At 38.6% G+C, this 12,666-nt stretch overlaps 1 protein-coding gene across 1 annotated transcript in view; it reads right to left on the bottom strand.

The window, feature by feature from the left end:
- Positions 1-6,267, bottom strand: part of pcxb (pyruvate carboxylase b) — a 356,057-nt gene extending 349,790 nt beyond the window's left edge. Inside the window, exon 1 of the mRNA XM_042512173.2 lies at positions 5,811-6,267. Coding sequence (XP_042368107.1) covers positions 5,811-5,812 — 2 coding nt within the window. The 5' untranslated portion in view covers positions 5,813-6,267. The remainder of the gene's footprint in view (positions 1-5,810) is intronic.
- Between the last annotated feature and the right edge of the window lie 6,399 nt (positions 6,268-12,666).

Raw genomic sequence — 12,666 nt, 5'->3', positions numbered from 1 at the left:
CAGAATGATGCCGCTGTTCTTTGGTTCTGTTTAAAAATGCAAGGGCGTTATAAAGAGCTGAATTCATTGCAGCCCTGTTGTGTGTGTCTGTGTAAAAGCAGATATAGATTCTGAACACTGTTCTTGATGAGACATACTTTTTCTCCTCACAAATTATAAAAGATGTGTGATACATTCAAATGTATTCAAATGCCAAGAATGACCATTTTTAGTACGCCAATGAATACATCATTGTATTAAATGGAATTATTTTAAATTTCTTATTTATGCTTTAAAATATTTCCCAATAGCTCAGCATTATAGTTACCGAGAGTTTAAACTATAATGACAAGGCATTTTTACTCTATCAACACATTTTCAGTTGCGGTAAGGCATAACGGATTCAGAATACATAAAGATCCGATGCAGATAGCTAGGAAAAGAACACTTTCACTGTCTAATTGGTCTCAATTGGATAGAGAGGTCTGGCCTCAACACATTTCAAGAGAACATCTTCACACACACACAGACACACAAATTTTACAAGGCAGACTGGCTGCTAAGTGGATTCACTAAGAATCCAGGTGATTCCTGAAAGTCATTCATCATTAGATGTGGAAAGTGAAAAACAAAGAATGAAACATGAATGTGCTTTCATTCGCACTCCCTTCCTCCTGGTGCAGACCAACCGAAATATACCGGACAAGATTTACTTGTGTCATGGAAGTTAAGTTTAGGTACGGCTGGATGGAGCAGAGCAGTAAGAAACAATAAAGGATGAGGTCTAAAAAGAAGTCCTGTTTATCAACAGCAACACATTAACAACAGGAACAAAGTTACAGAGGATGACCGTGTTTGTGCAGACAAAATAAATGCTTGAGAGTGAACTAAAAAGTGGTTATTGGTCGCATAAAGTTTAGAATATTGAGCCTGTGCAAAAGTAGAAACAATGGGTTTGAATTCACAAGCAGTCTGACAAACTCTGCCAAAAAGACATGAACAAGAAATACTGGAAGAGGACCCTAGAACAAGATATTAATACTGTACTCAATATAAATTTACCATTTTAAAGACATTTTAACTCTTAATATAAATGAACCAAAACAAGTATTACTCATTTCATCAAAGCAACTTAAAACTAGTTGCATTAGTAAATAACACACTACAATTTGTGGTACACTGACAGGATTATTTGAGCCAAATGAAACTGGTGCATTTCGCTCTTGACTTTGACTGTCAGTCAGCCCTTTACCAGCTGTGTCAACAAGATGCTCCAGCCTCCTGCTGCTGCTCCTTTAGGATCAAATGTTATAGAAAAACACAACATTTCTCACATAATTCTTAAATAATTCTTTAAGTGCTGTTGCTGTCCAAGTCCAGTTTTCACATTTTTTATTGGGCTGCAGTAAAGCATGACAGAAGCCAAGAAAATATTTAATTAACTTGTCTTTGAAGGCCTCTTACAGACCACAAGGACATGGACATTGTGTCAGTTTTGTCATGTTATATATAGATTTTCTGCTAAAGAAGGTTTTGTGTATGGTTTAAACTGGAGTAGCAATAAAGAAACAGAATCGCAGGAAGGAAGGAAAAGTTTTTGACCAGGGAACTGGAAAGGGGGATAAAGGGGGACTGGAGAGGGCAATGTCCCATGAAACCCTGAAACTGGCCTACATGCTACAATCTGCAAAACCTTACTCTCTTTCTGTATAAAAAAATTGAATGTGTGGCGCTTAGATTACTAAAAGTTCTTGTGTGCTAATGTGGATAAGGGGATGCTAAGAGCACAAAAGCTTCACAAGTGACATACTGCTGCCCTTCATTATGCCCTTGCTGACCTCACAAAACATTGAGAGAAGCAGTTTAACATGCTTCACATCCATGCAGGGTTTCATGATTCTGAAGACACCTGCTAATTGCTGTTTGATCAGTCTATCATGAATAACTACCATATCATCCATCAGTGCTAGTGAAAGAGTTCCTCCTTAATTTGATGCATTTCATGTTAAGATGGGACAGCAGGATGGGACATAACAGGGACAGAAACCAAATAAATTTCTGTTGGGGTAGAAAGAATGTCTTATGTGATGTATGATGGGTGAAGCAGAGGAGCTGCATTGGTTAACTGCTTAATTGAACACTTAAATGGTCCAAATTTTTATTATACCTTCAAGCATAGTAAGATGCACTACTGACTGTATTTCACCTAAACACGATCGAAACAACTCAGCAAAGGTGCGACAAAGTCCACAAAATAATCTCTATGTCATGCCCCTTAGAAAGTAACTGTAGAATCGGAGTGCCAGGGTCACAGCTAGTTTATTCTGGTGCCCCTGTCTTTGTTTACTGCCTGCCTCCCAGTCTGAAAGATTCCACTCTCTTACACCATTTGCCACGCATATTTGCTGGACGGTGCCCTGGCAGTATAAAAAGGAGAAGATCAAGTGTTTCACAAGAAGCATAAATTATTTTTTCCCTCTGCATTTCATGGGAACACTAACAACAGGCCAGGACCCCAATTAACAGACAACTGAAGGGAAAGAAAATGCTGAGGGCACAAGGCAAGTCTGCATCAATTCATACTGAAATACACGTGCAGTCTTTTAAAGCTAATGTATTGTCAAAACATCTGTTGTCTAATGTGGGCAGAGTTTGTTACCATTAGCATAAAAAAGATTTTCAGACCTGATAAGATTAATTTTTTGTAAAAAGCAATGCAAACGTGCTTCTTCCCAAACTAGACGGGCATGCAGTGAGACAGTCACATGCAGACTGAAAATGTTCAAGGAAACTGGAGCACATAAGCGACAAAACATCTACACATGTTGAGACACGTTATAGTACTTTTGATGCATAACACTTCAGGTCAGATGTTTTCTCTGCACTCTTCCCATACTACTAGGACTCTTGATTTAATTACAGCTTGCAAACTGATTTGGAAACTTTTGGGAGATTTAAAAGGATTGCAAAACTATCAAGTCATTTACGCATTGCTTGTGGAATATGCTCTGACCATAACAAGAGACTCAGCATCCTACCAGATATAGTCTAAACTTAAGTAAAAAAACTGATGGTAAAAACACCAAAAGTACTGATTGCTGGGTTGCAATCACAACAACTTTACCAGTCCAGTCTGCCAAAAACTACAAATATAAACCTGAGAAACTTATGAGGTGAAGTGTATGTTTATGAAAAAAGAGCAAACCACTGCATCAGTGACATAAAACTGGAACAGATGTGCTCCAGTTTCCTTGAACATTTTCAGTCTATTACCTTGGCATTATTGCAACAAGCACTGAAAGCAAAGTGAATTAGTGAATGTCACATATCCATCAAACCCTCAAGGCCACTGCAGTCACTTTAAGAAGGCTTTAACACAGAGCATACTACTGCCTTTTTCTTCCTGCATATATCTGATTTCTTATCGGCTAGAGGGTCTACTGCAAGTTCTGCTTATTACTTGTAAAATTAACTGTCCTTTGCTTGATCACTACACGGCTCCCACTGCCCCCCGAGCTCTGGGATGGGACAGTTGTCCAGCATGTACCTCCTTTGAAGCAGAGTAAAGGTTGTTTTGAGGATGAACAAACTGTACCGTCAAATTATTCTGACACAAGAGAAACAAGTACAAGTTCAAAGGCGAAGGGCAGAAGCCACATTTCCACAACACAAACAACCAGTCAGAAAATCAGGCCACCAAACACACAGACAGTGTTACAGACCCCTCTGATGTGCAGCTAACAATAAAACAAGCACATTATGCAATCTGAAAGTTTCAACATGTACAAACCTGATTCCAAGTTGGGACACTTTGTAAAACTTCAATAACATTATTTGCAAATTATTTTTGACATAAATTCAATTTAAGATTTAGAATTTAAGTGCAGAGACGAGGTATTTAATGTTCAAACTGATAAACTAAATATTTTGTATATATACACATTCTGAATATGATGCCTGCAACAATTTCCGAAAAAGCTGTGATAGAGGCATGTTTACCACTATGTTACATCACCTTTTCTTTTAACAACGCTGTAAGCATTTGGGAACTGAGGACACTAATTGTTGAAGCTTTGACAGTGAAATTCTTTCTCATTCTTGCTTGATATAGGACTTGATTTGCTTAGACACTAGACTTTACCGCCTCTCAAAGTCTAGGGTCTCCATTATCATATATTGTGCTTCATAACTTTCCACGAGTTTTCAGTGGGAGGTAGTTCTGAACTGCAGGCAGGCTGGTCTAGTACTGCACTATTTTACTATGAAGTCAAATCATTTTAACAATCGCACAATGTGGCTTGGCAGTCTCTTGCTGGATTAAGGAGGGATATCCCTGAAAAAGACGCTGGCTGGATGGCAGAATATGTTGCTCCAAAACATGTATGTACCTTTCTGCATTCATGGTGCTTTCACAATTGTGCGAATAACCCCATGATGATATTGAGGGCATTAACACACACCTATACTATCACAGATGCTGGCTTTTGAACTTAGCAATGTCCATAATTTCTGTAAAAACTATTTGAAATGTGGACTTTTCAGTCCATCTCAGGTGAACTCAGGCCTAGAGAAGTCAGTGGTGTTTCTGGATGTTGTCGATACATGGCTTTCACGTGGAGTCTTAACTTCCATTTGTTGATGCAACTGTGTTCACACTGTTTGTGTGACAATGGTCTGCCAAAGAGTTCCTGAGCCCATGTAATATCCTTTATACAATCATGTCGATTTTCAATGCAGTGCAGCCTGATTGTTCAAAGGTCACTGAATTCAATGTGGGTTTTTAGCCATCTTTCAATTCTTTGCAAGTGTGCTTTGACATATTCTCAAACTATTAGACTGTTTTCCTACACATTTTTTAAGTTACAATCCTTGCTTGTGAACAGCTGAGCCTTTTGAGGATGCCCCTTTAATCTGTTACCAAATAACCTATTAACCCATGAAATATTTCAATGTTATTGAGTACTCCACAACTTTCCCAGTTTATAGCTGTCCCTGTTGCAACTTTTTTAGAACATGTTACAGGCATCAAATTCAAAATGAGTGTATATTTACAAAAAATAATCAAGTTTATCAGTTTGAGCATTAAATATGTTGTCTTTGTAGTGTATTCAACTGAATGTTAAATCATAAAAGATTTGCAAATCATTGCATTTTTTAGTATCATTTTACAAAACGTCCCAACCTTTTTTGGAATTGGAATTTTCAACAAATTTTTTTTAATTATTCTTAGTCTGTACAAGGGAAATGTGGTCCATACTGCTCCTTTAAACACCAGTTTTTATGTAAATACCTCCCTCTGGCAAAGGAGACCCACTGTATTTTATTATAACTCATCATCCATTCTGGAGGTGTGAAAGTAACCGTGGGTAACCCGTCAAAAAAGCAGTCATTGCTTATGTGGTAAACCATGATGCCAACTCATACAAAACTCTACTGAAAAAGCCCCCATTTTTACAATGCACCTCCTGCAACAACCTCAGAGCCCTTTGACCCCACTTCAGTAACTACTTCCACAGGGAGTTAAAGTTTTTGTGTGCATATTTCAGCTAAAAGCTTAGCTAGCAAAGTAAATAAGCTACTTGCGGAACATGTTTTAAACGCACAGAGTTTGGTTCTGGTACACACAAGTTGTAAACGTCTCTCTGTAGCAACTGTGCAGCTATTGGACACACTGTAACCTACATGCAACATCCTAAACCACGCTGACAGCAAGACAAGTGAAGCTACACATGTAGCCATTCAGTCCCTCAGGCAAGACAGGAAAAGGGTTTGTCTTTAAGTCAAACGCACTCAATGACAGCCACACACACGCGATGTCCGTCAGTACTCACATGCTGGTGCTGAGTCGGTGTCAGTAAATGATGTGAATCCGCTGGCAAGTAACCGGACACCGATTGTAAACAGTCGACTATCAGAGTGTGTTTATGTGTGCTTCTCTGCGTGCTAACCTCACACATACACAATCACAGACACTCTGCTGCTCGGAAGAGGAAAGGAAGGGAGATAGCGGAGTTTATATACACACACACACACACAATCCCTCCCTCGCGCACACACATAGACAGGTACACACAGACACAAGGAGTGACTTCGGGACGGACAAGCGGGCGTTCAAAGCGTCGACACACACGCTGTCACACACATGCACGCACACTCTTGCTCAGTCCCTCATATGTAGTAAAGCCGCTAAGACTCTGAAGCTAGTTGCTAACAGTGCACTAGGGCTAACTTAGCTAGCAGCTGGCACCGTCCGTCTCCGTCTGGCGGATATGGGAGTCTGCTACTGCGCCTGCCTACTCCCTATTAATCTCTCTCTCTCTCTCTCTCTTTCTCTCTCTCTCTCTCTCCATAAGCTTTCATCCCTCTCTTTGACATGACGCAACAAGGCACTCCCCCCTTTCCTCTCAGCCAATCACCGAAGAGGACATGACAGCACGCAGCGAGCGGCATCATTAAAAGAGCACGAGACACCTCAATGTTACATTAAGTCCTTCAAATGTTGCTACATGATAATGGAGTAAACTGTAATGTAACAAATTCATATCACGGTCTTCTGAAGAGGAAGTTTAAGGTCAATTCCCAGCACTGATATCGAAATACATGCCTATTTTTAATTAGCCTACTACTTTTCAAAGCAGACCATTTAACTTGCAAAGCAGGAAAAGCACAAGTGTTATTAATAACTTTGACGACGGCTGTGTTCGGTTCAGTGTCCCAGCAAAACATTGTGACAGTGAGCAAGTGTTCACAATACTGCAACCATGAAACCAAAGCTGCCATGTAGAGTCATAAATTTTAATATTAACACCTGTGCTCTTTCTACTGCGACATGTCAAAATCAAAATGGCTACTGTGAAAAGAGCTTGGTATTAGGAGGAACTCGCACATAAACAGGCCTAATTTCAAATTACATGATAAGGGAGAAAAAAACATATTTTCCAGCCTTAGGTTATTTTTACATTTTGACAGTAGGAAAAGGCTTAATTATAAATTAAAAGCTACCATAAATAAATATTTTAATTCTATGGGCTAACGCAAAAGCTACTAATTGCTAGCTACCTGTCAGAAAAACACAGTTCGTGACAAGCTAGCACATTTAGCATTTCTTTGGAGACCAAAGCAGAGATAAAATTGGACTTACGTTCTTCAGGTTTCCAGAAACATCACTCCAAATGAGTGGCAAACGTTGTAAACAACGACTAAAAATAGTTTGTTAGTAAATGCTATGACTTAAAAAGAATAATGTTAGCGTCAGCGTTGTGTTAACAGCTTCTGCTGCCCCCAAGTGGCCAAAGGCCGTTACTGCGGGTTCAGGTTATTGGTTGCACCTTTTCCTATGAGTCAAAATGTCTGCTGTAATTTGATGCCACTTGCAGAAGAAGGCAAATTCAACACAAGGACATATTAAGAGAATAATGAAATAGAATAAATTAATATTTACTTAAAAGACACGATGGGTTTGAGGAAATTCCTCTGGAAATCCAAAACCAGTTAAAAACTTTATCAGCTATTTCAAATTAACCGCCTCAGATCTTTGTCTCCGTTAGCTCATGTGTATGAAATTGCACTATTCTTTCTGAGAAACTTCCAAATTAATTATTATGAAATTACAGTTAGTTTTTGTATGACTTATAAAACAATATGCAGTAGACTCTAGGCCTTTGTAATTTATTTTAAATAGTTTGTTCTTCATTTATTATCGTGCCTTTGCCTATTATCACACCCATCTCTGATTACATGTCTGTGCTCATACCAGTCTTGTTTTGGAGGAATACATATTGGTGAAAGTACTTTTTTTTTTTTTTAGTTACCTGCAATTTTGCACTGACATGCAAGACAATGCGCACTTTGCAATGTTTTTATTGACTTAATTCTTATAGAGTGCATATTCATAAAACTTGATTTGTACTTTTCACACTTTTGTGTACAACCTACATCATTATCAGAATAGCCTGTATGAATATATGCAAGATTAAAACTCCTGTTTCAGTAACTTAAAGTAAAACATAATGAGAAGTAAGGGAGAAGAGGAGAGGGAAAGTGAGTTCAAGAAGATGTTCTGCACAGTCTAAAAGAAAGAAAAAAAATCTGTGGCAGGAAATAGCTGAAAAGGATAGGATTTGATTACAGGCTCTTAAAATGGTTCTTTGTGGTCCTGTTTTGTAAAGTGGACAATAGGCTACCAAGCTTTTATCCCAAGAGCAGACAAAGCTGTGAGGACATTGCACTAAGGCAGTTCATTCGTTAACTCCTGACTATAACATTAATCTTAATTTGCAAATGATTAGCACTTGATCATACCCTAATTAAAAGGATAAATACATCCTATTGTACCTTACTACTTATATGATATCAATGAAAACAACAATTAAGCTTGGTAAAAATTTACCCAACATTTAACTGGAAGTCAGAACATCAAGACTTTTATTTGTCTGTCTTTTATTTGTTGTATTTTGTGAACCTGTCCACCTTTACATGCAGTGGCGTCATGACAGAAGTTCAGTAACACAGACACAATCACAACCAGGAGGTTGACACAGGTACAGCACTCATACTTGATTATTTCCCAACTCTTGTGTGTTCTCTTATCGGTTTCAGATAATGAAGTCTGTGTCAATGACATTCATACTGTAAGAGGACGAATTCAAAATCAACCAGAGTTATGGCAAGGGAAAAAAGATTCAGACAATCAGTGATGGATTCAAAGAAGACACAAACCTAATCTTAGTTGTAGTATAATTGAGACTTTTGATCAGCTCAAATGTCCCATTATTTATCTTTTACAGAGCTGTTCTTTTCTGACTGCCTTACACTCCCTCTCTCACTGAACTTTCATCACACTGCTCTCTCTCTCCTTCTCCGTCGCTCACGCTCATTTTTTCTCTCTGCCTCTCCTCCAGCCGCCTCTTAAAGGTTGTGATTAATACCATGCTCTCACAGCGTCTCACACACCTCCTTTAGAAGCAGAGAGAGTGCTCTCTGCCATGCCAAGTGGGCTAACCACAGCGTGCAAGTGTTACATCACCGGTGCTGGTGTAGCTAGGCCACATTGGACCTGCTAAAAAGAATTTTTATGGGCCCCGTCCCTGTGTAACAGACTCTCAATATTAATTCTGTTGTCATTTTGTGTACTTAAAGGGGTGCACAAGGGTTAGACACTGTTTGGCAAAGGTCAATATTTATCATCGGAGTGACCTTTAACCTCTCCAGGGGGCAGTAGAACAGTGTCCACCTGGTTTTGCTACCTGTTTCTGAATGAAAAATACCTCACATTTGCTACAATTAAATCAAGCCTCTATCTTGCTCTAAGACTTTATAAAATGTTAATCAGTGCCTGTCTTGACCTGGTATGTAAATAAGTCAGCTGAGAACACCTCTACAGAAGCTACTGCACATTTTACCAGCTGTGCTTTTATGCGCTGCTAAAGATGCTTTCTTTCAAATTTTCCATATTAATGTAATGGCTGTGCCAACTATTATATAACAGAGCCCAACCTCCAACTGTGTCAATGACAGTGGTTGACCTCCATGCACAGTATCTTACAGGTGATAAGATTTTACACTTAGTTCTCATATAAACTCATTTGTCAAAGAAGGGAAAAGCAAGTTCTTACAGCTTTAAATTTTCCTCCTCGGGAGATAAGTGAAAGGAGGAAATAGTTTTGCACTGCTATAAAGTTGAAACAAGAGTGAATCACAATGCTAGGTGTCACATTTATTGCAAGTTGCTTTGAGTTGCTGTTTCTTTTTCATTTCCACAATTATTTTTTAGTGTCCCTAAATGAGAGCTAGTTTGCACTCTGAGCATTCTTAATGCTAATGCTATTACCTCTCAGTGAGATAAAGACATAAGAGTTGACTCCCATTTGTGCAATAATTTTCCTAAAGAGGAAATTCCTGCTATTGTACATGCAGCCACTGATAAAACCTATGTTTAGACTAAACACATGCAGGGATTGCAGAGGTGTGGATTTTAGTCACATGACTTGGATTGAAGTAAGACTGGAGTTGAGAATTTTGATGACTTTGGATTTGACTTGATAAAATAAAAAAAAAATTTAAAAAAGCCTTGTAACTTGACTTTAACACCAATGACTTGTGACTTCACTTGAACTTGAGCCTTTTAACTTGAAAATACTTGAAACCCTCCCCAAGGCCAAGAGATTAAGAAGTATCTTATTCCAAACATGAGCCACAAATCAATTCATTTCCCCTCATTTCCTGACTCAGATAATGTTAATGGTATTAATTCACCAGCAATTAGACACTTAATTCCCCAATCGAACCATTTTGTTTCAACCAATCTGACCAAATCCAATCAAGGTGCAGGAGAGAACCTGACTTTACATTACTGAGTGCCATACAAAATTATACCAAAGATAATTTCATTCACATATAAAAAAGAGGTCAACAAAATCCAAATTGGTCTAATATTAACAGAATATTAATAAATGCTATTATTTACATATTTATCGAGCTAATGCTAAGCTCATGTTAAGAGCTAAAGGAAGCTAAATTTACAGCTAAGGAAGTTTTCAACAAATAAATGCAAATTTTGGAAATCATTTGTGATTTTTTGTAATTTTAATATTGGCATTGCATTTGTTAAAGAACATAATATGCCTTATAGGACTCAAATCTAAAAGTTTGGGACTTGGGACTTGTAAGTCTCAACAATCTTGCAACTTGCAAAACAATGAATTGATCCCACCTCTGCTTACTTGCTATTAATTATGTTATCTAATTTTACTCAATGTATGAGATTACTATTTAATATAACTATTTTAAACATGTCAGGGATTAGGCCTACATGTACATCAGATGAGGATATCTTAACAGAATGTACAGATGCATTAAATGCAAACAAAAAAAAGATACATTATGTTGTCACTTGTTGCTGTCCTTTATACTTATTTGCAACTCTGTCTTTGGACTTTTATAGTTATTTCTGATTGCCAGTATTGCAAACAATAACAGTACTGTATTGGTACGGCATGCGTAAGAGTTATATCCCTGTCACAACAGTGACATAACTGAAAAAGCTGTTTTTGATACCACACTGGCTCAGGGGGAGAAAAAGAAAAGCAGCGAGTGAGAGAAAGCAGGGATGGGCTGCGGTGGGGGGCCTGCGCTCAGTCAACTGGCAAAGAACTGCTCATCATGAATAGGTGAATGGCCACTGCTCAGTAACTTCTCTGTTTATTCTTTCCCCATTCCCCCCTGCCCTCACCCCATTGGTCTGGTCTCCCTCTCCCCCTTTATCTACGTGCTTGTGGTCGCTCTCTCTTTCTCTCTCTCTCTCTCTATAACATTCAGGACTGTTGCTGGTTGCCACTCCCCCTATAACTGTTCCAAATTAAATCTTTCCAATTTAAGTATGAGAATTAAATCTTAAACCACATACAACGTGTTCTCGTGTGGTAACGTTTCAACCTACCAAAACACCCCAATATATTCTCATACTTGTTTATCATACTTGTGTAAGACTGTTTACAATGACAGTTACTTATCATAGCTCTGGGAAGAAACTATTAAGAGCAAGAAAAGAGGTCAAATCTGACACTCTGAGCACATTTGTTGTCTAGTTGCAGCTCATGCTCTATATTACAGAAGCGGAAAGTGGGGTGTTATAAAGAATCGGCGTCAGAAAGAGAAAAGAGAGCAAACTGCTAGACAAAGTGGACTTTTGTCAGGGGGAGGGTACGTTTTAAAGGCTGTTAACTTTTATCAGGGACAAACACACGTGGTAAACACCACATACTCACAAACACATGCATGCCACAGCCACATAGCCATTAAGGACCTGTTCATGCACAGGTTTACTTTTAAGCAAAATGTGGTCCATTAGATATACATAAACAAACAGGCATATATACCAAGCCACACCCATACAAATACTGTTATCACCATCACAGTGGCAGTAACATTCATGAAGATATGGGACCAAGTTATACTGGCCACCTTAGGCAATTCACTTGAAGTGCTGGATGGGCAAGTGTAACAGACCACTCAGTACAGTTGAATTGTAAACATGACGAGGAAGAGTCAACTTGTAGATCCTGGATAATTTGTTTACATAATGACAGACAGGATGCTGTCAATGTATCTTTTGGATTTTCAATATTTGTCTTTTTGTTTATTTGCTTCATTTTACATCAGCCTCAAGCTGAATTTATCAGGGCTGCTCCTTTACAAACATACTGTACATGCTACCTCCACGCACACAGTCACAGTGTGTCTTTTTCTGTCTGGCATCTTCCAGGACACTTTCTCCAAAACACACACACTCTGTAGTTAACCATCAACAGGTCAGTTCTGGACACACAAGTACTCAGACAGCAGTAAGGGAGGAGATGGTCTACCAAGGTCAATATTAGCCCATTAAGGTGTTATATCAAAACCTTTCAACAAACTGTGTGTTGAAATGGCTGTGCCAACTCTCTCTGTTTGTGTGTGTGTGTGTGTGTGTGTGTGTGTGTGTGTTGTTTGCCTATCTTTGCATGGACCACTGTGAGTTACAGACTATAAGAGGATAGTTTGGCTCATTTTCACTTCGTGAAAGGGCTGCAGGAGAGTTAAAGGGTAAGTCTAATGTTTTGAATAGTTCGGGCATCTTGCCAAAGGATAAATAATACCACTCTTATGTGTACCTTTAAATATGAAATTACAGCTTGGAAGTCAGTTAGC

This window comes from Plectropomus leopardus, chromosome 23, assembly GCF_026936395.1.
Source record: "Plectropomus leopardus strain MGB_pleo_1.0 chromosome 23, ASM2693639v1, whole genome shotgun sequence".
Lineage (NCBI taxonomy): Eukaryota > Metazoa > Chordata > Actinopteri > Perciformes > Serranidae > Plectropomus > Plectropomus leopardus.
This window is presented reverse-complemented; position numbering and strand designations above follow the sequence as displayed.